This window comes from Tenrec ecaudatus, chromosome 9, assembly GCF_050624435.1.
Source record: "Tenrec ecaudatus isolate mTenEca1 chromosome 9, mTenEca1.hap1, whole genome shotgun sequence".
In the NCBI taxonomy this organism is placed as follows: domain Eukaryota; kingdom Metazoa; phylum Chordata; class Mammalia; order Afrosoricida; family Tenrecidae; genus Tenrec; species Tenrec ecaudatus.
The window spans coordinates 108,764,986-108,792,893 of NC_134538.1; the positions used below are offsets into that span (position 1 = coordinate 108,764,986).

The 27,908-nt window shown below is 41.7% G+C and overlaps 1 protein-coding gene and 1 pseudogene across 1 annotated transcript in view; both read right to left on the reverse strand.

The window, feature by feature from the left end:
* Positions 1 to 26,089, reverse strand: part of CFAP69 (cilia and flagella associated protein 69) — a 66,465-nt gene extending 40,376 nt beyond the window's left edge. Inside the window, exons 1-7 of the mRNA XM_075557354.1 lie at positions 25,970 to 26,089; positions 21,562 to 21,585; positions 15,316 to 15,384; positions 9,347 to 9,412; positions 6,785 to 6,894; positions 4,942 to 5,018; positions 882 to 977 (exon numbers count right to left, since the gene is read on the reverse strand). Of these exons, the coding sequence (XP_075413469.1) occupies positions 882 to 977; positions 4,942 to 5,018; positions 6,785 to 6,894; positions 9,347 to 9,412; positions 15,316 to 15,384; positions 21,562 to 21,585; positions 25,970 to 26,089 (562 nt within the window). The remainder of the gene's footprint in view (positions 1 to 881; positions 978 to 4,941; positions 5,019 to 6,784; positions 6,895 to 9,346; positions 9,413 to 15,315; positions 15,385 to 21,561; positions 21,586 to 25,969) is intronic.
* LOC142457404 (U1 spliceosomal RNA) lies at positions 25,154 to 25,304 on the reverse strand (annotated as a pseudogene).
* Positions 26,090 to 27,908: the final 1,819 nt, after the last annotated feature.

Genomic DNA, 27,908 nt, shown 5'->3' on the forward strand with positions numbered 1-27,908 from the left:
TCAATAACGCTCATTCACTAAGACAAAACTATATCTGAAGGACTGAGGCATGTCCCAGAAAGCAAAGGAAATTTGAAAATAGCAAGTACATGCTAGTCTTACGTGGCCTACTATTGGGCACCTCAAAGTAAGAGATTTGAACCCAAGTCCAAATCCACACCCTAGCAGGGACAGCAGTCCTCTGCTTCCCACAGCGAGTCAACTTAGAGGTCCTTCAAACCACCGACCTTTGGTTAGTAGTGCAGTGCCTTATACTTGCGACAGCAGGGCTCCTGCTGTTTTGAACTACCAAAGACCTATGTTCACCTGTCTTAAGGACTAGATAGATTGAACAACATTACTTATGTATCTTCTCCTTATTAGATTGATAAATTGCAGAAACTGTGAAGGCAGGAAGCATGTCTTAAAGAACATGTAAGCATATCTTAATCAGCAGTGCTAATGTTCACTGTCTTCCTATCATCAGCTTCAGTAAGTTTGTTTACCACATATTTAAAATTCCCCAATATGACTGTGAATGGTATTACCATTAAAATTTAAGCTCTAGCTGGGTGGGATAGACATCTGGAATTACCCTAAAATGTTAGAAAATAAAAATAATATTATCAGCAGTCTTCAGAAATAATAATTGCATTAAAATATCATTAAACTAATTAGTATCTATTAAATTTCATCATTAGATTGAGACTATCATGCAAGCCCAAAGTTGAAAATTATACCTTTTTTCCAAATGATTGCGTTCAAAATCACAAAAACATTCTTGTTTTTAATGTATTACATTTGTAGACTCACCATATGTTTATAGGATAAAAGATCAACAGGCCAGAATATTTTGTTTTCTAATGACACAGATTCTATTGAAAGAGTACTGAAAATTTTACCTGTAATATGCTTCTTTGGCTCTGCATGATAAAAATCAACTATACATTTGCAAATTTGTATTCTTAATTCAGAGCTTGGTATTTTCATTAAGTCACCTGTCAAAAAAGAAATAAGCACCACTTCATAGCTGTCTTAAGTTTATTTGTAAATTTAAGTATAAAATACTAATGATATAATAATCATTAAAAGTATTCTCATTAGATATTCAACCTGAATTATAACATATATATGCATATATACATACATACAGAAGCTTCAAAATGTGTGAAAAAATTCCATTATCTTCAGTTCCATCAATACACACACATATACACCGTCATCCATCATTTTCCACTTGTCTCATTCATAAACTCAGCCACTTCTGTCTAGGAAGTATAGAATGCTAAGAGTGTAAACCCTGCCTAAGATTAAATCCTGGCTCTGCCCTGACCACATACAGCTCAGTTTTCTCTCTCTAACACAGTTACTTCTTTTAGGAGAGCTGTGAAGATTAAATGCGTTAATATAAGAAAAGGGCTGAGATCAGCGTCTGACATCTGTTTAGTTTGTGCCTGCCACCCCGCCACCTCCTTCCTTAATGGCTCTGAAGGAAGAAGTGCAAATTAGACTGAAGCCTCTGGTGACAAACAGAATGGACACCAGTTACAATGACGTCAACCAACTGATGCAGTGCTGGATGGAGGTGCTTACTTATCCATACTGAGAAAAACCAACTACGAGAGATCCATGCTGACCAACTTTATCAATATCCTAGGTAAGTAAAACTGTGCAGATAATTCAAAATTGGTTGTAGTAGTACATAGATTCTCTAATGGATTATAAGTCATTGTACAGAAAACAAATCCTCGCAGCTGGACCGATGGAGCACACTGTAAGAAACGGAGAGAAATCATTAAGTTGCCCAGGGTTTCAGTGTACTTGGCTCCACAGTCAGTGCTCACGGAAGCAGCACTCGAGAGATCAAATGATGGCCTGCATTATGCAAAGCTGCTGTAGAAGACAAGATCTCTTTAAAGTTTTAAAGAGTACAGAGGTCACTCTGAGGACCGAGATGTGCCTGATCACCCCCTCTCACCCCCCTACCAAAAAGACAAACAAACTCACTCAGTGCGACCCTATAGGACAGGGTGGAATTACTCCTCTGAGGTTCTGAGACTGTACCTGTGTTTCGGGGAGTCGAAAGCCCCTGTCTTTCTTTGAAGGAAGGCCGGACTGCAGCTCCATGGTTAACCACTAAGGCACCAGGGAGCCCTGGCCAGGTTGCGTTCAATGGTCTCATATCCATTTGAAGGCAGGACAATGCATAAGGAAGACCACAGGATCCTGTGCTTGAACTAGGGTGCTGGAGAAGAATACTGAATACACTATGGACAGCTAACACAACAAACACATCTGTCTTACAAGAACACATCTGGGATGTTCTTACAAGTGAGGATGATCAGACGTCATCTCACATACTTCAGACATGTGATTAGGGGAGAATAGTGCCTGGAGGGCAACATGCGTGGTAAATGACAGAGCCAGTGGGACAACAGCTAGACCAAACCAGCTGGCCCTCCAAAGACGATTGGCACAGCAGTTGCAAACATGGGGTCCAGCACAGGAATGACTGTGCGGATGGCCCAGGACTGGACAGCGTTCTGGTCCCTTGTATCGCGGGTTGCTATGAGATGGAACTGACTCGATGGCACCTAACAACAAAGCTGTTCCTCAGAGACTTAGGTTTTGCATCAGGCCTTGTCTGTACTCATCTTTCAGCAGCCGGCGAGTGGGACAACAAGTGGACAAAAGAGAAACCCTCCCTCTGCTTCCGGGGGCTCTGGTCAACAAAGAGCCCAAGTTAAAGAGGGCGCTTTCAGCCTTCCTCCTTTTTCAGAAGTAAAGCTAAAAAACCCAAACCATTCTATTGGTGCATAATCCACAGCTCATCCAAGTCAAGAGTTCAATCACATGGAGAAAACTGTATAATCATCGCCGCAATCAAAACATTTTCTTCTTTCTTGTACTCGTTGTTATTAACTCTCATTTCTGCCCAACCTTCCGGGCTGTCCCCCAAGAAATCATCAATCCAGTTACTGTCTCTACACGTTTACTATTCCTGGATTGCAGTTTATTCTTATTTTTAATTTCACTCTTTTGAACCCTCCCTTGGGAGGTAAGAAAGCACTATTTAGGCTTCGATAACACTTTGTCAACTGGAATAACTAAAGTTTCCCAGTGAAACAAACCACACATGCAACTTCTCATCTGCTTCGGTAATATCTCACCACTCCTTGTTTTATAATCTTTGGGCAGAATATGTGCTTATTCCCTCATTTCTTTCCAGATGCCTGCCCCAGAGTCAGGAATAGTGTGCATCATTTAGAAGACAAAGTTCTGGAACTTACAAGTACATTGTTAAAATTGGACGTTATTATTAAAAAATAATAAAAATCATGAATAGCTTTTCACTCAACCTATCCTACTATACAGTTATTTCTGCTTATACTCATTTCCCAGCAACTAAAAACAAAACAAAACAAAAACAAGGGGAGGCACAGCGGTTCTTCAGTTGGGTATCAGTGAAGGGAGTTCACTTTAAGTTCATTGTCAAGAGAGACAGTAACATGTCCTGTAGCCAGATGGTCATGAGCCAAGTATTTACCATAGAATTGGTAGCCAACATTGCTGGTAGCAATATTTCAAAATAATAAGTACAACAGAAAGCCTTTAAAACAAGCATCACCAATCACACCTGTACCTATTATCTATTCCTCCTACCATGTGTTCTCATCGTTTTACCAACTATGACAGAGATTTGCAGAATTAAAATTTCCTGATATTTCTCAAATTGCCTGTGTCCTAATGTCCCTTTCTCAAACTTCCTATGCTTAGGCTGATCTCTCTGACATTGCCGCTCACTCTAAGTTATAATCCTTTCTCCCCAAACGACTAGGTTGAAGACTATGAAGCTTATGTAGATGTAAAAAGGGTGAGTGCCTATGTTACAATTTTAAATTTATTTTTATTCATGACATTTGAATATTTAACATCTTTCAGTATAGGATGTACTGGGAATATAACTTTTCAGTAAACACTTACTGATTTTTAAAAATTTCACAGGTCCAGTCAGCTATCTTTTATTTCTCTATTGCAAAGGCAAACTCCCTGCTAAGTAAACAAGGATAAATTTATTGTAGCGTCATTTGGGGACATACTGTCAGGTTTCGGATGACCCAAATAGCGGTTTCAGGGACTGATCTCATTCCCCAGGAAATTATTATTTTATTTTTCTAGAAAATCAAGCAACCAATAACCCAGGGGGGAGGTTGCTTGCTCTCTCGCAATTTTCCATATTTTTGCGTACAAAAAGCACTGGCCTTTGTGTGTGCATTATACTAAGCTCTTACTTTTTCATTTACAATATTTAAAACACTATACCAACAAATAACTCAGTTTTCAAGGACTACAGTAATTATTAAGAGTGCAAATGTAATACAATTTTATCATTATTGAAGTTTCTGATTTCCGAAAATAGCTGAACACAAATATTTGCTAAACAAAACTGCATCAGGTTGACTAAATGTCGTGTCTGGGAGTCCTCGTGCTTTAGAAACTTCCAATTTGCTTGCTTTCATGAAACATCTGGGTAGAATTCCACACACGAATTGCACAAAGCACACTGTGATGAGTTGGCAATTCAAATTTAAGAGCCCAGGTAGGGAGAACACACAATCTCAGTGAAAATAGCGGCTTTATGTAGTGGTTACGTGTTGGGCTATGATACGTAAGATCAGGAGTTCGAAACCACTAGCCGTTCCTTAGGAGAAAGATGGGCTTTCTACTCTTGTAAACAGTTACAGTCGTGGAAACTTACAGAGTAGTTCTACCTTGTCCCATCGGGTCCTTATGAGTCAGCAACAACTCAGTGGCAGTGAGTTTTGAGTTTTTTGAGTGTTTTCGGAAATCAGGTGTTTCTTTCTTCCTCTTAAATATATACTCAGTGAAACGAGACCTTTGCTTTGTGCAATAATAGGGCCTGTCTTTGCTTCCGTCTGCCTTAAGGAAATCTTGACTCACCCAGAAGTGCAATGGAATTAGCAGTGTCTTCGGCATATGTGATTTCATCCGATGCTTTCTTTTTCAAAAACGGCAAGCTTTAACAGGAATGAGAAAAGTAAGAGCGAATTTTAATGACTTGCTTGATGGAGACATCATTTTCAAAGTAGGGGAAATTTCCTTTCTGAAGAATAAAAGAGGGTGATATCCTAATCTTTAGCCCTGGGGCACTGACTGTTATATTGAACCCAAACAAAAATAAATAACCTAAACTTTTTGTTTCTGTTAGAAAGCCTTTATAGACATATTTAGAAGTAAATCGAGATGAGCATAAGGGCTACAAAATGTTAAGCACTGTTGCTGCTAACTTTAAAACTGAGAGCGCAAGTGTACCATACGCACAGTGACCTACAAATGATATTATCATATTTTTATTCAAAGATCATTTTATTGGGGGCTTTTATAACAATCCGTATATCAATGGTATCAAGCATATTTGCACATATGTTGCCATCATGATTTTCTAGACATTTACTTTCTATTGAGCTCCTCTGTTCCTCTCCACCCCCACCCATTGATAAATTATAAATTCTTATTATTTTCATATCTTACACTGGCGGCTATCTCCATCCCCCTGAAGGTGGGGGGGGGGATCAGTGTAGTTATGTGCCAATCATTGCAATCCCTACTGTCCCTTCCGTCTCCCTCCTCTTCTTGAATCGCTACTCTCATTCCTGTTCCCGATTCTGTGTGTCGTGAGCTCTCATCTCTTATCTGTACCTGTGCATGTGCTCTGGTCTAGCCCACAGTGAAAGGCAGGGCTGAGGTCAGGGTTCGGAGCCTCAAGGACCCAGAGGAATATTGTGTGTTTTACTGGAGCTTTACTGCGCCCCGGTTGACTCATCGCTTCTTTGTGACCCTCTGTGAGGAGATGTCCTAAATGCTATTTTTTACACACTAAAAGAAATCCCACTTTAGGAAGGATAGGTTCGTGGAAAGATTTAAAAGGTTGTCAGGAAGTTTATTCTCACTTTCAGAAAGTTCATGGTTAAGTACTCGCTGCTAATCACACGGTTGGTGACTTGAAGTCACTGGAAGCCTCCCCAGGTGGGAGGGGAAAGGCCTGGTGATCCATCCCCACTGGGACTGTAGCCAAGAACCCTGAGGGGCGGGGCTGCTCTGTCTCATCGGAGGGATGTGAGTTGGAATCAACTGGATGGCAAACTTTCTACTGGAGGACTACCCACGGATACGAGAATATTTGCCTCTACTGGCCACTATGTGGCAGCAAGCTAGCCCAGCGGATCTTGAGTTGCCAGAATTAGCTGAAGGTACGTACAGCAGTAGAGATGAGGAGGGATGTGGTGTCAATTGTATGATTCTTACCTTTGTGTTTTTCGAAATATGCCAAAATTGTTGGCAACATTTTATTCCTTATTCACATTTGGAAAAATCAAATAAAATTTGATAATAAATTTAATATTGCCATGAAAATCCAATTTTCTAGAGAGATAAATGAAGATTGATATTTTCCTATCAAATTTTAATTAGACTATTCAAGGATTCTCTAAGAATCTTGGTTTCATCAGTACTTATCATCCTCTTGAGAGCAGCTGGTTGTAAGGAAATATATTTCAATGTACCTAAGCGTTTTGATCCCAGATGGCTGGCAATCTCACATGACAATAAAATTGATAACCTTTGAGAATGTCAGCTGTGGGATCAAGGGATCAACAAAAGTTCTCCGAGTGCCTTAGCACTTTGCTACTTATTTTGTCTAAGCACTGTGATGTGCAATCTATTTGTAAATAAAAATAAACTACCATAAATACTCTAAGTCATAAGACAAAATGGTTTGACTTACCCACACAATTTCAGGACATCGCATGCACAGTGCACAAAAGGAGGCTGTTTTTCAATTTTTCCAGAACACAGATTTAGAATTTTAAACATCTGTGCTAAATCCCTCAGCGGCTTTCATGTTTTTAGTTAAGAAGTAAAATTAAGAATAAGTTTTAATTCAACATATCTTCTACAGAACTTCTTTTAAGAAAGTATAAAGACTGCTACCTATTTGGATAAATGTGGTTGACATTTTTTAATAAGATTTATTTTGAAGAATAAGGTAGAAATATAAGAACCATGTATGTTTATAGGAATATCATTCAATTTCTGTCTCCGTATCTTCTTAGTCAGAATAATATTATTCTGTTCTCAACACATTGCAGTTGTTTATTAGTTATGACACTATAGATTCAGTTTATCAATAACTTATTATTATTATTAACAAAACACTGATAAATAGCGTAATTTATCAGATGTGTTCATCATATCCCTACACCATTACAAATATGCACCGTCAAGGAGCAAGCACCCTAACTCTCACTCTTTTTTATTGTGCTGCTTAATTAACATTGAAGTCAGATTATTTTCTTGCATTTAAGGTTGAACTTAATTGGGTATTTAGTACATTTTAAACTGGTATGCTGGGTAAGAGCAACTTTTTTATTTTGCCTATTTTTAAAACTCAGTAGATAAGCAAATTAGATGGATTTTGTTTTATAACTGAAAACTATTTTGGGGGGAATTTCTTAAGAAGAGATGGAAGGACTGAAATATACAAAAATACAAAGCTCTGTTAACTCTCGAGAGAAAGAAATAAGATACTTCTCTAATTTATCTTTGCTTTTTGTTACCCCTGACATCAGCCTACCAAAGACACTCAGAATTAGCATTTGCCACCCAGAGAGCTTCTAAGACTAAAGAAAAGAGGATGCCAGCATTGGAGGGAGGATGAAGGTGGGAAATGGAATCATTTGCTGAAAGACTTTCTCAGATGCCAGCAAATAATTCTCGATAGCTGCATGCCTTTGAATAATTAATGCCACCACAACCTATAGAAAACAAAGGCTAGATTCAAGGAAAGATTTAGATAAACCTACAAGGCCTACTTCCTTGAACGGGCATTTTGAAATACAGAAACAACCTCATATGACAGACTGCTACCTTTGATGGAGAACATTCAGGTTAATTCCCCTCAAACAATACTGTATGGAACATTAGTAGTTCCAGAATTGTATGTTTCCAATCTGTGATGAAATCAGTGTGGATATTTAAAATATTTGATACTATATTATAAATACTGTATGACATCACCTATAAAAAGACAGGAATAAGTACACTTATGGAGACCAAAGTTAGTTGGTGGCTCCAGGGGCAGCAGAAGAGAGAGAGTCAAGAGGAAGCAATTGTTTATAGAGCTCTGGATTTTTGTTTATAGTGACAGATAATTTTTATTAATCAAGGATAATAGTTGCACGATTGATTAGTATAATTAATATCAAAGAGGTGTACAGCTGTAAAAAGTTGAATCTTTAAATCTGTGATATGTATTTTTACAACAACATAAAACTTATAACAATCTAATATTTCTGTGATATTTTATTGAACTTTTACAATGGTATTTGTGTGCAATCGTTAAAAACAACAACAATATGTAATACATTTTCAGCACAGATAGCTTGAGAAGCATTGGTTTCTATGGATTCTGGTAAGGATGTTTGATTCCGAGGGATACCACCTTATATCTATACAATGTTTTATAGATTACCGAGCATTTGCATGTACGTTAGCTCACCTACTCTTCATAACAACCTTATGAGGTGCTGTTGTCTGCATTTTATAAGAGTGCAGATGCTAGGAAGCTTCTCAAAGGTACAACTGCCCAAGTATTTGGTAGAAACAAAACTTTTACATAGGCCTCCTAACTAAACCCACTGCCTCTCTGAATTTATAAAATCTATCGACACTGAGATCACTGTGTAATTGATTTGTCAATTTCATATTATCTAATTCATAAAAATATAATCTTATGAGTACTCCAGAATATAAAATGTTTTCTGTGGTTGTCTGCATAATGTTCACGCTTATTCTGCAAGGATGGCCACATTCTAATCTCTGGAACCTGTGAATGAGGGCTTTTGAAGTTCCGATTAATTTCAAGATCGTCAAATAGGAAGGTTATCTAGGTGGGCCCAATATAAGGACAGGGTCCTTCAACAAGTAAGACAGGGCCAGAGAGAGAAGAAGGAGATGCAAAGATGGAAGCGGAGGTGTCAGTAATGCTACTGATGGAACCAGGTGCTTAGGAATGTAGACATCCTTGGGAAGCTAGAAAAGTCAAGGAATAATAATCTCCTCTAGATCCTGAACAAGGAACCAGCCCTGCCAACATACTGACTTCATAGGTCCCCGAGTCTGAGTTTAGACTTCTGACCCCTAGAACTATAGAATACTAATTGTGCATTGCCTGTAGCCCCTAAACCTGTGATAATTTACTACAGAAGCAATACAAAGCTAATACATGTTGCAAAACCAATTCTCCCTGTACGGATGCAATGAACACACACACAAATGCAAAGGATACAAGTCCATTCTGGTAACACTGGACCAATTTCTTGACACACTTCAGCTGTTTGTCTTCCAAGTCGTTCTAAAACAAACCATCTAGGTTAGGTCTTCTGTGCTATCAAATTTGTCGAGACTTAAAAATTATTCTTTAACATAATAAGAAAAACATTAAAATTATCAAGTAATTCTTAAAATATTATGCTATAAGCATTCTCAACTGTTTCTTGGAGAAGTTAAGATAAAAACGAGTTATTTAAATTTCAAGCGAAAATTATTAATCAAAACAAGGTTAATATAAAAGCAGTAACTACATCCAGAAATAATACTAATAAGAGGTAAAATATTGAAAAGTTATTCTATAGCATGCAGTATCTTGGCAAATACCCTATATATAAAACTTCATTCAACCTTCAAAATAACATTATTAACCAAAATCTCACTGTTATTGAGTCAATTCCAACTCAGAGCAACCCTAAAGAACAGAGTAGAACTCTTTCTGCAGTTTCCAAGGCTGTCAATCTTAGAAGAGGCAGGTTTCCAGAAGCTTCCTTTAGTACGTTTGAACCACCAAACAAGCATTCTGGTCATAGCAAAGTGCGGAACCTACTGAGCAATCAAGGTTACCCACGCATTATTAAAAACGAAACCAAACTCCTTGCTATCGCGTTGACTCTGACTTGTAGCAATGCTAAGTATAATTTCTGAGGCTGTATATCTTTAGGGGACAGACTGCTTCATCTTTGTCCTGTGGAATGACCTGGGCTTTGAACTGTTGACCTGGTGGTTAGCATTCCAACACCCAAGCAACAGCATCACAAGCGCTCCTTGATAACACTCTTCAGGAGTTACTATTGCTGTCCTTTTCCAAAATAGGAAATTCAAACTAAAATTCTTTACACAGTTTGTCTAGAACCGTAGGACTAATAAGTGAGTGGCAGTGCTAGGAGTAATATTTGGCATTTTAGTCTAGAATTTGTCATTTTAACTTCTGAAACCGAGTCTACTTGCTCAACTTAAACATGTCATCCAATTCAGGGAGAGAAAGGGGACCCTGTTACAGCAATGTATTTTGAAGACTCAATCAATTCTGCTCTTTAATCTTCTAAAATAGTTACTGGAAAACTGAATCTCCATGTTCATGTACACATATACACAGCTGTCATCTAGTGTGCTCCGACGCGGAGTGACTCGATGAAGAACCATGACATGACACCCAGGTCTGCAAGACCCTCCCCAGTGTTCTTATGTCTGAGCCCCTTGTTGCAGCCACTCTGTCGGTTCATCTTGTTGAGGCTCCTCTTCTTTGCCAAGCATGATGTCCTTCTCCAGAGACTGGTCTCTTCTGATATCATGTCCAAAGTACCTGAAGCCTTGCCGTGCTTGCCTGTGAGGAGCACTGGGCCCATAGCCTTCCAGGAGAGACGCACTCCTTCTTCTGGCAGTCCACGGACTGTCCACATTCTTTGTCAGCACCGTCGTTCAAATGCATTGCCTCTTCTTTGGTCTGCCTTAGTTGGTGTCCAACTCTCACATGCATATGAGGCAACTGACAATACCACGGCTTGGGGAAGGTGCACCTTTGCTCTCAAAGTAACATCCTTGCTTTTCATCTCTGTTAAGGGGTCTCATGCGGCAGATTTACCCAGTGCAATGCATCATTTGATCTCTTAATTGCTGCTTCCATGAGCATTGATTGTGAATCCAAGCAAGAAGAAACCCTTGGAAACTTCAGTTTTTTCTCCGTGTATCACGATGCTACCCATCGGTCCAGTTGTGAGAAAGGTGGCTTCCTTTACAGTGAGTTGTGATCCTACTGAAGGCTGCGATCCTTGATCTTCATCAACAAGTGCTTCAAGTCCTCCTCTCTTTCAGCAAGCAAGGAGTGTCATCTGCATATGTAAATAAGACTGGGTCCATTCTCTGATGATCTGCTCAGCGTACAGATTGAATAAATATGCTGAGAGGATACAACCCTGGATCACCCTTTTCCTGATTTTAAACCATGAAGTATTCCATGGTTCTTCAGATAACTGCCTCTTGATCCATGTACAAGTTCCACATGACCACACTGAAATGATCTGGACTTCCCCTTCTTCTCAAGGCTATGTGTAGTTTGCTGTTGCCCATGCAGTAGGATGCCTTTGCACAGTCGGTGAAACACCAGTAAACATCATTCCGGTCATCTCTGCTTTCAGCCACGATCCATCTGACATCACCCTTGTTATCCCTTGGTCCATGTCCTCTTGAATCCGGCCTGAATTTCTAGCAGCTCCCTGCCAGTGTACTGCTGCAACTATTGTTGAATGATCTTCAGCAAAATTGTACTTGTATGTCATATTAATGATATTTTCCTATATTTTTTGTATCTTTTTTGGGGGGGAAGTCACATTTCTTTGGAATGGGTACAAATATGGATCTCTTCCAGTGAGCTGGCCAAGCAGCTGTCTTCCAACGTTCTAAGCAGAGACGAGTGAGTGCTTCCCGAGCCTCACCAGCTTGTGAAACATTTCCATTGGTCTATTCCGCCAACTCCTGGAGTCTTGTTTTTGGCTGGTGCTTTCAGTGCCGCTTGAATTTGTTTCTTCACAGGCCATTGGTCCTTGCTCACATGCCATCTCCTGAAATGTGGCGTGTTAATTGGCTCCCTTAGGTGCAGTGACTGTGTCTTCTTTCCATGTTCTTTTGATGCTTTCTGCATCAGTCAGTATTTTGCCCATAGGATCTTGCAATATTACAGCATAATTGCTTGAATTTTTCTTTAGTTCTTTATGCTTAAGATATACTGAGCATTTTCTTCCATTTTGGTTTTCTGACTCTAGGTCTTTGCATATTTCTTTATAATAATTGACTTTGTCTTCTTGAGCTGTCCGATTAAATTTTCTGCTCGGTTCTTATACTTCATCATTACTTCCATTTGCAAACTTGCTTTAAAAGCTAGTTGCAGTCTCTTCTGACAACCACTTTGATATTTTCTTTCTTTCCTGTCTTTTAAATGGCTTTTTGCTTTCTTCATGTATGGTGTTCTTGAAGTCCTCCCAGGGTTCATCTGGTCTTCTGTCTGTAGAGTTCAATGTGTCAATTTTGATCTTGAGATGTTTTCAAAATTCAGCAGGACATACTCAAGGACTTATTTTGACTCTTGTGCACTTGTTTTAATTTTCTTCTGCTTCTGAACTTACGTATGAGCAATTGATGGTCTGTTCCACAGTCGGCTCCTGACCTGGTTTTAGCTGCTAACATTGTGCTTCTCCATCGTCTCTTCCCATAGATGTCTTCAATTTGATTCCTTTTTATTCCATATGGAAAAGTCCCTGTATATAGTTGCTGTATGTGTTATTGAAAAAAGGTATTTGCAACAAAGAAGTCTTTGGTCTCGCAAAATTCTATCATGTGTCCTCTGGCTTCCTTTCTACCACAAACTTCTGTTCCTTCCTCTTTGTTTCTAACTTTTGCATTCCTATTGCCAATAATTATCAATGTACCTTGATTGCACATTTGATTAAATTCATGCTGAAGACATTGGCAAAATGCTTGAATTTCTTCATGACCACTCTAGTGGTTGGTGCATAGATTTGAATAATACTTGTATTGACTGGATTGTTTGTGTGCAGATAGATATGCTATCATAGATGACACGGTTCTTCAAGACAGATTTTGACATGTCCTTTTTGCTGATGAATACCACATCATTCCTCCTGAATCTGTCATTGTTGCACAGTACGCTACAGTGTTTTATGATTCAAAATGGCCAATTCCAGCCTATTTCAGCTCACCAATGCCATGGATATTGATTGTTATGTGTTTCATTTCATTTTTGAGGTCTTCCAATATTTATTGATTCATACTTCATACATTCCAAGTTCAAATTATTAATCAATGTTTGCAGCAGCTGGTACTCTTTTGAGCTGTGCTCTCTCAGTAAGTGAAAGACCAGAAGGATTTGCTCCCACAGGCTTTACTCCAGTCAACGTCGTGATGGTCAACCCTCCTTTATGAAGGCACTTTTTGCTCAGCCACATTTTGAGCACCGTCTGACGTGAGGTTCTCCTTTTCTGCCACTACCTCTGACCAGGCTCTGCTGCTCTTCGCGAGTTTCCCAGCATCTGACAATGTTTCAATGGTGGCCACAGGTGTCCAGAGACTGATTCCTCTGAGGTGGAAGCCTATTCCTTTTTTGCAGTCAGTTCTTAGTCTGGAATCTCAGCGGAAACGGTTTACTCTGGGTGAACCTGCTCATATCTGAACATACTAGTGACATAGCTTCCAGCATCCCAGCAACACACTACCCACCGCAGTATGACAAGCGGACAGAAAAGTGATGGATATATATAGGTAGTCCCCGACCACTCCTACTTGCCTTTTAATGTTGTGTGGATTTGCCCTCACTTTGAACCAATTCCTCAAAAAACCCAAAGTACATTAACTACTGTGGTCGAATCCATTCCGACTCATAATGATGCGTAGAACAAAGTAGAACTGCTCCATGTGGTTTCCAAGGCTGCACATCTTGGGAGAAGTAGAACGCCCTAGTCCTTTCTCCCATGGAGTGCCTGGTGGACTTGAATCACTGACCTTTTGGTTAGTAGCTGGGTGCTTTAAACACTGCCTGACCACGGCTTGCTAACCGACCCCTATTGGCAACAAATTCGCCATCACAATCACTTTCACATCCTGCATGTACATCTTTAAAACCCTTGAAAAGATTTCTAGCCTTTTTCTGAACTTCAGTAAAGCGAACCACACATAGGGAAAAATCTGTTACCTTTCAATCCTCTTTTTCTATGAACATTTGTAGCCCATTATAGACAGGATATCTTGCTGGACTACTTACATTTCTGGATATAAAATCAGAAGATACACATGCAGTCACGATAATTTACTTTGAATGATGCCCTGATGTCTTTTATAAAATATAATGGAAATGCAATTATTTCAGATACAGGATTTAAAGATGAGAGTTTAGTCATCAGGAGAAAGGATAATAAACATGCATGCACAATACAACACCCACCCACAGGCATGTCCTTATGATGACACCCAGAGACTGAATCTACTTGATGGCAGCGAGTGTGGAGTTTGTGGCTGTTGTCAGTGGAGCTCCATGTAATAGACTTTGCTTTAAATATAGATATAGTTATATTCATGATTAAACAACATCTCTTCACAACAATTATAGTCGGGAAAGGATAGATTATTCTCAAATAGTCATTATTTTAATTTCATGGCTTTTTATGTAAAAAGGGACAGACTGAAAATACTCAAACAATGATGAAAATTTTCACTGACTATTCAAGAGATATTGTTTTGTTTTAATAGGCTGGACTATCACCAACTATATTCACTTATTGAAAAATACACCATCTTCTTTGGAAATCACTACACAATAGTTTTACATGATGGGTTGGCTTTTAGGCACCCATGCAATTCTTGGATAACATCAACAGAGTGTCGGGTGTGTGTGCACAACTGTACATACGTGTTCATCATACTTTTAGTCATGTCTACACCCTCAACTAGAGTCTAGTATCTGGAAAAGTTTTATTTCCATTGTAGTCTATAAAATATATCTCTGAGTATAAATGATATACTTATATGTATGTGTATATGCACATATGTGTACGTGTATCTTCTGATTTAATACCTAGCGATTTTAGGTAGAATCCCAGATACATTTTTCTATTCCTCCATCTTCACAGGTAATAAGAAAATGATAGAGCTTAGATGATTCTTTCTTTATTCTTACGATATGCAAAAGGAAGTCTGCTTATATCCGTCTTGGGTTTGCCCATCCACAAAATCCAATCTATTATTCTCCACTCTTACCTACATGATCAAGTGTATTCATACTAAATTTAAACATACAAAATTTGAATATAAGATACATAATATTTTAAATCTTTGAAACAAAATGAAAGGAATAAGATATCTAGGAAATTCCAAGAAGGTAAAAATTTATGAGAGTAATAAAATAAATTTCTCTCAAACCTTATTTTCTTCATCAGTCTCTTCCAGGAGTTTGATGACACGATTAAGGTCCATAGGCTTTAAAACACCCTAAAAAATACAATACTTAGTTTTCTATGTAATAGATGTCAACACATCATCAAACATTGTTTTCATATGATATTTTCCCTTGACAACAAAAAATGACAACAAAAGACGGGAGAATAAAGCATAGATGAGACTTTATAGTAGTAAATAAATTTTGGAGTAAAAGTTTTTCTAGATTTCAGTATTATATTAAAATCTTCATATTTTTAAATTTCACTAGCCCTGAGAGACATTAGCGACCACCAGGAATAATAACACTTTCATGCCATGGAGAAAAATTATGTCTTAGTGGGTTAGGTTTGTGTCCACTTGGCTCCACTGGGCCGTGATTCTCAGTGGTTTGGTAGTTACAACGAGTGATGCAGGAAGCATTAAAAGGAGATGGAGAAAATACACAGAGTCACTGTGCCAGAAAGAATTAGTCAACATTCTCCCATTTCACGAGATAACACATGAGCCAGAACCAATTCAAGATGCACTGAAAGTATCAGCTCAATACAAGACTCCAGGAGTTGGCGGAATAGACCAATGGAAATGTTTCACAAGCTGATGAAGCACGGGAAGCACTCACTCGTCTCTGCTTAGAACATTGGAAGACAGCTGCTTGGCCAGCTCACTGAAAGAGATCCATATTTGTACCCATTCCAAAGAAATGTGACTCCCCCCAAAAAAGATACAAAAATTATAGGAAAATATCATTAATATGACATACAAGTACAATTTTGCTGAAGATCATTCAACAATAGTTGCAGCAGTACACTGGCAGGGAGCTGCTAGAAATTCAGGCCGGATTCAAGAGGACATGGACCAAGGGATATCAAGGCTGATGTCAGATGGATCGTGGCTGAAAGCAGAGGTGACCGGAATGATGTTTACTGGTGTTTCACTGACTATGCAAAGGCATTCTACTGTATGGGCAATAGCAAACTACACATAGCCTTGAGAAGAAGGGGAAGTTCAGAACACTTCATTGTGCTCATGTGAACCTGTCTGAAGGAAACAAGGGAATACTGCATGGTTTAAAATCAGGGAAGGTGTGCTCCAGGACTGCATTCTCTCACCATATGTATTCAATCTGCATGCTGAGCAATTCATCAGAGAAGCTGGAGTATATGAAGAAGAATGTGACTCAGGAATGGGGCCAGTCTTTGATATGCAAATGACACAACCTTGTTTGCTGAAAATAAGGAGGACCTGCTGATGAAGATCAAGGATCGCAGCCTTCCGTATGGCTCACAACTCAATGTAAAGGAAGCAACCTTTCTCACAACTGGACCGATGGGTAGCATTGTGATACATGGAGAAAAGATTGAAGTTTCCAGGGATTTCTTCTTGCTTGGATCCACAGTCAATTGGAAGCAGCAATTAAGAGATCAAATGATGCCATGCACAAAACCTCTTAACAGATTTGAAAAACAATGATGTTACTTTGAGGACAAAGGTGCACCTGACCCAAGCCATGGTATTGTCAGTTGCCTCATATGCATGTGAGAGTTGGACACTGACTAAGGCAGACCAAAGAAGAGGCAATGCATTTGAACGATGGTGCTGGCAAAGAACGTGGACAGTCCGTGGACTGCCAGAAGGCTATGGGCACAGTGCTCCTCACAGGCAAGCACGGCAAGGCTTCAGGTACTTTGGACATGATATCAGAAGAGACCAGTCTCTGGAGAAGGACATCATGCTTGGTAAAATAGAGGAGCCAAAAAGAATAAGGCCCTCGGCATGATGGGCATTGATTACTGATTCAAATTAAATGAAATATTTGGCAATTTCAATCTTTTCTCCATTTATCTTGATGTTGTTTATTGGTCTAATTGTGAGGACTCTTGCTTTCTTTCTGGTGTTGTGTCATGCATACTAAAGCTATCTTCTTCATCAGTCAAGGCCTACAAGTTCTCTTCACATTCAGCAAGCATGGTTGTGCCATTTGCACATTACAGATGTGATTGAGTCTTTCTCCTGGTGTCATGGAGATATGATCATAGGCTCTAACCTCTCTGATTATTTGCTTCATGTACAGATTGAATAAACATAGTGAACGGATACAACAATCAGGACACACACTGTTCATGATTTTAAAGTGTGCCACATTCACTTGTTCTGTTCTCTTGGACCAAGTAGAAGGTCCTCCTGAGCACAATTAAGTGTTCTGGAGTTTTAATTCTTCACAGTGTCATCCATAATTTGTTATGATCTACACAGTTGAAAACCTGTGCAGACTCAAAACACAGGCAAACATCTGGTATTCTTTACTTTCACCCAAGGTCCACTTGAAATCTGCCATGATATCCCTTATTTCACGCCCGCTTCTGGATCCAGCTTGAGCGTCTGGAAGTTCCTTGTTAATGTATTGCTATAGTCATTTATGAGTTATCTTCAGCAAAATTATTATTGTAAGTGATATTGTTTCATATTTTCTGCAATCTGTTGGATTAGCTTTCTTTGAAATGGGCATGAATATGGAACTCTTTGCGCTGGCTGGTCAGGTAACTTTCCAAATTTGTTGGCATAGACAAATGAGCACTACTAGCACTGCATCTATCTGCTGAAGTATCTCAACTGGTACTCCATTAATGCCCGAAGCCTTGCTTTTGCCAGTGACGCCAGTGAAATTTAGACTTCTTTCTTCAACACTAAATTTCTACTCTCCTGTAGGGTCTCTGTGAGTTGGAATCATCTTAATTACAGTGAGTTTTGGGGTTTGGACATCATCAGAATATTTTGTTTTGCTTTTCCAAATACGTAGGCATTCATTTTAAATGAAAGAAGAAGTAGTGAAGATAAAAGCATATCATGGGCTCAAGTAGAAAGCAAATGTTTTGAGAATGATGCTGGCTACAAATGTACAAATGCGCTTGACACAATATTGTGTATGGATTGTGATAAGTGTTGTACGAGCCCCAATAAAATGACTTAAAAAAAGCATAGACACTTAGATTTTACCTTGCATTATCACGTTATGTTATTTCATATTTTAACTGCCTGGTATATATTTCTAAGATTCCTTCATTTTCCTTTCCTCCTACCCTCCCTTTTCCTTTCCTTTTCCTCTGGTCACAAATATTATTTCAAGGAACCAAACAGACAGCACATCACCCTGAACACAGGTAACTTTCAGTCTGGTCTGGGATGTCAATGATACAGAAACCACTCAACAAAGTGCTGCAGGCAGTACAAAGACACGAGATGGCATGAGGAGGAGAAGAGGCGAATCTGGGATAGCTTCTGGAGGAAGTGATCAAACAGAAGAGCTGAGATGGGGTAGGATCCAGTGAAATACACTCAACGGAGGCAGAAGAAACAGCATGTGTGAAGGCCAGAATTCAAACAAACTGTAACCTTATAGAAACTGGTCAAGGACTGCCTGATTTCCTATTTTTCGCCCCTGACTTTAACCCAGGAGTAATCAGAAGAAGTCAAATATGCTCCTCAAACTAATCACATGAGATGCCCCTTGAGAAAGTTACCCAGCTTCCTCACCACCTCCAAAGGAAGCACACCAGAAGCCTCCTCTTTTAGTATAGCGTTCTCATACTTCCTAGCTTGTCCCCAAGTCTTAGTTTAGAGCAAATAATGTGCTGACTCGCTTCCTATGTAGCAAGCGCTGAATAAATAGATCTGTTTGTTTTCACTGGGGTGGCCCTCATTTATCTCTCAGGCTTTAACCAGGGGAATATAACAACAGGAAAGAGCATTTGTCTCCTGCATATGAAGGAGCAGGATAGAGGTGGACGGGAGATAGGAGAGCAATGTTTTAGCTTCGGGCCTCGACTAAGGTAGTACCAAATGGGACAGACCACCGTGAATGGAGGAAGGAACACTGAGATGGAATCAGCAGAGTCCTATAGAGTGATTAGACATCAGTGGCTGTGTTAGGAGAGAGAAGAACGGGAAGGTGACTCTCTGACTTGTGGAGTTCCATAAACGGTGGCACCGTTCGCTGAGACTGGGAAAGCTAAAAGAAAAGGTTTGGGTTGGGGCTGGAGATAAGTTAAATTTGGAATAGAGACTTCTGAATCATATACTTAAAGTGATCATTAAAAATTTTTGGTAAAGACTTCTGCTTCTACACTAGGCGTATTCTTGTCTAATACATATAACACAGGGCAGAAGCAATACATGTAACACACATTCTTGGGTCATACATAATAACACAGGGCAGCAGCAAAAGGAGGCCTGGTAGTGCAGTGATCATACACCGGGCTGCAATCCGCATGCCCGCAGGCTGAAATCGCCTGCCGCCCCGTGGGAAAAAGGCTGGACTTTCTACTACAGGCGTCCTTGAAAGTCTCAGACCCTCACAGGGGCTGAGTTCTATGGGCTGGTGTTGACTGGGTGGCAGCGAGTTTGCTTTTGGAGATTGGAGAAGCAAAGATAAAATATAAATGCAACTATGAAAAGAAATGCTGTTGTTATCATCAGATGCTAATGAAGAAACAGAAGAACATTTTAAAATAAATGTTTTGTTCAGAACAAAAGTTTAGTAAACTTCTTTGAAGAAAGCGAGGCATCCACTCATATCAAGTTATACCAAACACCAACCAAAGCAAAAGAGTCATTGCCTTCAGGTCAATTGTCACTTGTCCAGCCCTGTACTCAGAGCAGAACTGCTCCTTCGGGTTTCTGAGGCTGTACCGCTTCCGAGGGGTGGCCAGCTTCATCTTTCTCCTATGGAAATGCTGATGGATTGCCATCCTTACAGTTCAGTTCGGAGCCAACATTTAATCCACTATCCCACTAGAACTCCCTAGAGTGGTCGGGTGACCTTATGTTCCCATTTCCCAAGAGAGACTGCAGAGGGGGGAGAAGTCCTGACTATTTGATACTTAAAGAGAGAGGAATGAATATTTATTGTTGTCGTCTTTTAAATGTATCTGGCACTTCATCGGGTAATCCTCAAATCTACCACATAGGGATCGTATTGTTTAACCTGAAGACTTAACTGCTAAGGTCACACTGACCGTAGACAGGATAGCAAATCTCTTTGAGGTAGGTGTGTGTTCTTTGCACCTTAGTTCCTGCCTGACTCTTCAAACGATCATGGGGATTATGCCTAACAATAAGCCTCAAATAAGAATTTCAAGGCCACAGACCATGACAATGTTATAGACAGTGACAGAGAACAACATCGGGTTCTCAAGGGGAGAGCAAATTTGGGGAAGGACGCTCATCCTGATACCTGCGCAAGTCAACTATTCATGATAACATATTTATTCTAGAAATGCTTTGTGAGTGCCAGGCATGGCTCTCGATTCAAAGATAACGGCACTGGATTAAAGAAGCCCCCACGCCTCGTAAAGAACTGATGTGCTTCTAGAAGGGACACAAAACCAAGGCAATAGATAGTCTCTTGATAAAATTAAGGAAGTAGGGGGTGCTCGAGTGCTCGCAACACTCAATCCCCAGAAGAAGAGCCCACATTCTCACTCTTTGCTACTAGGGAGCACTTTCAGGCACCACCAGAGGAAGCGGCAGTAAGCGGGGCATGGTTTGAAAGACCAGGACATTTTCCAGTGCCGAAGTCTCCACTGGCTTGTCACAGAGCTCTGCAAGGCTGTCGTTCAATGACGGCAGAGGCCCTCCTCTGTAAAATCATCCACAGCAACAGTCAATGGTCACTACGGTTTCTCCTAACTCCAAAAGGTGTCTATTCTCGTATTTTCTCTTTCACTGGGTAGAAAGCATCCTTCCTTCTCAATATTTCATTTTAAATATATACATATAGCTTACTGAAAGTAGATAAGAGCAAGGTAGGAACATGTTTGAATACAAGCTGATTTATTTCTTCTAAAAAGAGATTCCTAGGTACTGACAAGAGAGGCAATAATTAAAGGAAAGAAGAAAGAAAAGGGATGGGAGAAAACACCGTGCACCCCCCCACACACACTATAGATAAGCCTCACACATGCAAACACACCACACCATGCACACCACACATACACAGACATATTTGTTTTGTTTCACTTGGTGTGGTGGTGGGCTATTTGGATAAAAGATTAGAAAATATTTCTCCATTCTATTTTTTTTCCAGATTTCAAACAGGTTTATTTCCTTAGCTGATCCATCCTCTGACTCTTGGGAATGCCTAAGGCCCTCTCTAATCCCTCAGTCTCTCCCCTCTGCCCCACCACCTGCACCACATAAAGAAAGAATGAAAGCCCCCTGATATCAACTCACCTGCTTCTCCGTTTTGCCCTCAACCTGAAATCACAGAGGTGGTACTGAGCATCCTTGCAGTCTGGGGAGCAGGGAGATGCTGTTCTCCAAAGCGCTCATCTCCATCTGGGTCATCATGCCTCCACAAAAGTGATTAGGGAAATTCCCCTAATACCCGCTCCTCCTCCTCATGTTGGTCGCTCTACAGGCTACTGTGCAACAGCCTGACAGTCCTCTGAGAGCTCAACTCCATCCCTACAGTAAAAGCGGTCCCGAGTCAACTGGCCACTCCCAAGGACTCTCTAGGGCTCCTGGAGAAGGACGCAGGAGGCACTGCCCCTGACGCAGCCTGAGACTTTCGAGGCCACAACAGGAATTCCCAGAGTGGCTCCACACGCTGACTGGGAGGAGCTAGGGCAGGATTCCACCATAGAATTCACAGCTTTCAGACATGCAATCCCAGTTCCTTAGTGGCCTAGTGGAACCCTATTAGGAAATAAACAACTTGGGCTTTCAAAACAACCCTGCCACAAATGGAGCTCCAAGAGTGGGCCACTAAGCATCACGAAGGTTGGTGTCCCAGTGTGGTAACTCATGGTGTTATACCCTGCTCATGGGTCCCCTGCCATACCAGACCACGCAGGGTCCTTAAGAATCTCTGCTGTCGAATTTAATCAGAAGGGGAAATGTGATAAGTGTAGTTCTAAGTTGTTGGATGGAATGTTTCTTAGATGGCACGAATAAACAAACCATTGCTGTTAGGGAAATTCCAACTCCACTCACAGCAATCCTATAGGACGGAGTCAGACGGCCCTGGAGGGCTGCCAAGGCTGCATATTTTAACCGAAGCAAATGGCCAGATCGTTCTCCTGTGAAACGAGGTGTGAGGCTGAATGGCAGACCTTGAGGTTACCAGCGGAGCACTTTACCCACTGTGCAACCAGCACTCTGGATTGTACAGGCACTAACAGGAAAGTTGTTTTCTAGAATCTTTCTACAGTGACTGACAACCTTATTTGTAATTGAGTAGCGGCCTTTAAAAAGATTTCTCCCTCATTTCTTTTAATTGCCGTTTCATTCTCAAGAAAATCTGGCAAAATCAGCGACTATAAAAACACTGGTAGCAACAACAACAACAACAACGGTTTGCTTGTAGCCTATGCAGATGACACCACGCGATTTGAAATGCCGCTGTCCTAGGGCAATGAAGACCGTTCTGACCTGAGAGCAGCAGAAGGCAGGCTCAAGAAGTTCGTAGCACGAAATTTAGGCCTTGTGGGTATGTGTAGAAAACGTTTCCTCAGCTTTTGAAGCCCTTCCCCATGTACACAGGGCTTACAAAAAGTGTGTCTGCTGTTATAACTAATGACCTCAAGCCAACCAAACCCACTGCCATTGAATCAATTTTGACTCATAGAGGCCCTAAGGGACAGAGCAGAACTGCCCCACAGGGTGTCTGACACGAAATCATTTTTCAAAAGGCTGTTTATTGTGAATTTGGTGAAATTTACAGAGCAAATCAGTTGCCCCTTAACAATTCACATACATTTCACTTCTTCTAATTGACTGCTGTATTGAAAAGCAAGGACTTTCAGGAATGAGGAGTTCCTGAGCCAAGTATTTTTAATGGTATTTTCCGTTGTCTCATATGCATATCAGAGTCGGACACTGAATAAAGAAGCTCAAAGGAGAACTGATGCATTTGAATTGTGCTGCTAGAGAAGAATATTGATCTGTCATGGAAGAAGTATGGCCAGAGCGCTCCTTAGAGATGGGAAGATTTGAACATATGGCCTTTGGACATGTTGTCAGGAGACCAGTCCCTGGGGGACATCCTGCTTGGCAAGCAGAGGGGCAGTTAAAAAGAGGAAGGCCCTCGACACAGCGGCTGCAGTAATGGGGTCAAGCCTTCCAACAATTGTGAGGGCGGCACAGGACCAAGCAGGGCTTCCTTCTGTGTGCACAGGGTCACCACGGTCAGAACAAACTTGATGGTGCTTAACAACAACAACAACCACGTCAATTGACTGCAAGCTCCACAAGGCCATCTCCCTTATCCCACTTCCTCCTTCCATTTGCTGTTTCCATTCTTCCTTCTCTTCCAACCCTTCTGAACTCTGTCTTTGGGTAAATATAGGCCTTTTGATCTCAAATGGTTGATTATTCCAAGGTATGCAGACCTCCCAAGAGCTGTTATTCCCTTTCTAATGGGAAGAGTTCGGGTCTAGACTTAAAGGGTGGCTAAGGGCCAGAGTCTTGCGGGTTTCACTAGTCTCTCTCTGACCAGCGAGCCTGGGTTTGTTTGTTTTTTGTGTGTGGTTTCCATTATGATCCACACCTTTCTTCCTCTCTATCCAGGACTTTCTCATGTGACCCATTCCGGAGCAGTTGATAATAGTCAGGCATCAACTAGTTCTTCTAGGTCTTAGATGCTGAGATTGAAGTGGTCCATTAAAATAATAAGTTAGAGAAGGGAGCAGGAAGGGAGGGGGAAAATGAGGAGCTGATGCCAGGGGCTTATGGGGAGAGAAAATCTTTTGAGAGTAATAAGGGTAGCGAATGTACAAATGTGCTTTATACAATTGATGTATTCATGGATTGTGATAAGAGTTGTATGAGCACCCAATAAAATGATTTTAAAAAGAAAATAAGTTCCACACGTTCAGTTTTCATCATTGCTCTTTCCTCTGGACCTGCGATGGTTGTGCCTTAGATGGCTGCTCACAAGTTTTTAAGACTTCAGTCGCTACTCACCAAAGAAAGATGTAGAGCCCTGTCTTTGTGACCTCTGCTATGCCAATTGACCTTGATGCCTTTTGAGACTACAGTCCTGATTCCCTCAGGACCAGTGACTCATCCCCTCTGCTGCTTGGTTAGGTCTAAGAAGTTTTCAGAATTTCCTTCCTGTCTGCTTTACCATATCCACGGATTTATTTGGAACGTGGCGAAAGAGCCTCTGTCAAACCTACGTATATATCCATAGGTCCAGTTGCACACCCCTCTCTCACCCAGTCAGCCTGTGGATCCATCCACTCAGTCACGCGCATGGATCAGCACTACTAGAGGATGGTGTATTAACAGAATCTCTCTCTGTGGCCTTGAACGCTTGGACTCCTCTCAGCCTCATCCTCTGCTTCCATTATTGATTGCCTCCCCTGCACCCAATTCAACATGGGCAACTTCTAACCAGTAACTTACGCTTCCACCTCTGGTAACCGTCAAAGAATGTTTCTTTTTGGTGAGAAAACATTTTCTTGACTTTCTATGAGCGTGCTCTCATAGAATATTTGTCCTTTCATGATTACCTTATTTCACTCAGCATAATGCCCTTCGGTTCATCCATGTTATGAGGTTTTTCGCAGAGGCATGCTTATTCTTTAATGTAAAGCAGTATTCCATTGTGCGGATGTGCCATGCTTTGTTTATCCATTGTAAACATTTAGGTTGCTTCCACCTTTGTGCTGCTTGTGCATGGTGCTTCAAAGGAACCCGAGTGTGCATAGATCTATTCCTATCACGGTTCTCGTTTCGCTAAGACAATATATATGCCCAGTAGTGGGATTGCTGTATTTTAGTAGCATTTTTTCCCCATTTTTTAAATAAAGGAGACTGTGTAGGAACTGTAAAGAAGCAGTACCCCACTACCACAAAGTTTTCCACATTTGGGGAAACTGCAGGGGTCAGCGCGTCAGGAGTGCAAAGGACCAGCCTCACCCTGGGAAAACCACTTTTGTGATGGGGGTGTCTCCTTGCCAGGTAAGTTTTTCTGTCCAGTTTTCTGAGGACCTGCATACTGTTTTTCATAGTAGTCACACTACTTGGGGACTGTAAATCTTTATGGGAACCTACTGGAGTGGACAGCTTCATCTTCCTCCCAGAGTGTCTGGTGGGGCTGAAGTGTTCGCCTGACTGACGGCAGCACCTCAACGCTTAACCCACCGCACCACCCATTTCTATGCTCTCTCCATTCCGTCGGCCCTACCTACCCCACCCCTATGCTCCGATTTCATATCAAAATATTTCATTTCTAATTGTTGGTTTCTGACGTCCATTTCTTCCCTCTGGGCGTACGTTTTACCGACGGCAAACGTCAGCACAGGGGAATTTACCCGCAGAACGTGGACAGCGCTGGGTATTGGGATCTACGTAAAAGCAAGCTGCTCAAGCCAATGACTCCTTCTCCCGAGCCCCGCCCGTCGCGGCCTCTTTCCAAGGAGCGCAGCCTCCTGGGGGACGCCGCGGCACGGTCCCAGGCTGGCTGGGGGGCGACGTCAGGGCCCCCTCGCAGGCCGCGCGGTTCCCGGGGGACCGGCGCCCCGCTGGGAACCTCCGCCCCGCGGACTCCCTCCGTGACTGCCTTCCGGCTCCCGGCCTGGCCCCGGGCCCCGGGCCCCTCCCCGCTCCCAGGTAGACAGACACCTGCCCTTACTTGCTCCGACTCATCTTCCGTCACCACGCTGACCACCGGGATTTGCCGGGGGCTGCTCGACTTGGTCCTGCCGCCCGGGTCCAGGAGCTCGGCTGTGCCCGCTGCTTCCCCAGTCGGCATGGCTGGCGGAGGGCAGGCTGGGGGGTCGCCGCTCCTACGCCGGAGCAGGAGAACCCCTCGGCGGTGCTGGATGGGGAAAGGGTCTCGGAGCCCCGCCCCGCCCGCCGGTTGCTAACACACGCCGGCGCGTTGCTAGGGGGCGGGGCCAGAGGCGCGGGCTCCGATGGAGCGCAGGGACCCAACTGCACCAAGTCGACCTGGCACCTGCGCTGCGGGAGACGGCGGCTTCGTCCGTCAGCCCGGGGCCGGGAGGAGAGGTCTGGCCAGCAGCGGTCACTTTACAGCGTCACGCTCGGGGGAGTTTGCAGTGGGTGTTGCTTCCAGCAGGCTTGGGTGGGTGGGAGGATGCATGATGGATGGACACTGTTGAAAGTCACGCAGGTTACCTAATCACTTACTTCCCCAGCCTTTTGCTGCCCCTGAACTTGAAGGCCCCAGTGGACAGTTAAAGGGAACCCTGGTGGCACACTGGTTAAAGGCTGGGCTGCAAACCTCACAGGTGAACACACCAGCCACTCTGCGTGACAAGGATGCTGCCATCTGCCTCCTGAAAGACTGCAGCCTCCTCGGGGCTTCTCTCAATGCTTCGCAGCTGCACTTGACCTGGTCTCCACATTCAGGTGCCATAGACTCAAAGTCGTATTTTGGCGCTTGTGGAGTTGTTTATATTTTCTCCAGCTTCAACTAGAATTGATGATCTGTTCGATAGGCCCCACCCCTCACCCCGACCTGATTTTAGCTGCTGATATGGAGCTTTCCCCTCATCTCTCTCCCAGAAACAGTCCATTTGATTTCTGTGTATTCCGTTTGGAGAAGTCCATGTGAATCGTCACCGCGTGTGTTGTTGCGAAAAGGTAGTTGCTGCCATCCATCTAGTCGTTGGTCTTGCAAAATTCTATCGTGATTTCTATCACCAAGACCATACTTTTCAATTACTATTCCTCTTTTGCTTCTAACTTTTGTATTCTAGTTGCCAATCAATTTTAGACTGAAAACACTGGTAAAATTCTTTAATTTCTTCATCACTAGCTTTAGATGTTTGTGCACAAATTTGAATAATAGTTGTTATATTGATTGAATTTCTTTGAATTCAGATAGGCATAATCCTATCACAAACAGCATTGTACTTCAAGATATGCTTAGACTTTTATATGCTTAGATCTTGAAAAGTCCTTTTTGATGATGACTGCAGTCTTGTTCTTCACTGGAACATTCCCAGTACAGTAAAGGATATAATCTGATTCAGAATACCAAAGACCAGACTATTTCAGCTCACTGACACCTAGAATATCGGTTTTTTATGCATTCCATTTTTGACGACTTCCAATTTTACTGGATTCATATTTCGCACATTCTAAGTTCCAATTATTAATCAAAACGTTTAGCTGTTTCTTCTTATTTTGAGTCATGCCCCATAGGAAATGAAGGTCCTGACAGTTTTACTGACCCATGCCATAGTAATTTCAATTGCCTCATGTGCATTTGAAAGTGGGACATTGAATAAAGAAGACCAAAGAATTGATGCATTTGACTTGTGGTGCTGGTGAGAATGTTGGAAGTACCATGGACTGCCAAAAAAAGAAACAAATCTGTCTTGGAATAAGTACAGCCAGATTGCTCCTCCGTGGCAAGGATGGCAAGACTTTGTCTTTAACTACTTTGGACATGTCAGTGGAGACCAATCCCTGGGGAAGGACTCCATGGTTGGTAAAGGAGAAAGGTAACAGAAATGAGGAAGGCCCTTGACAAGATGGACTGACACAGTGGCTACCACAGTGGGCTCAAACGTGAGGACAGTCGTGAGGATGGCGCAGGATCA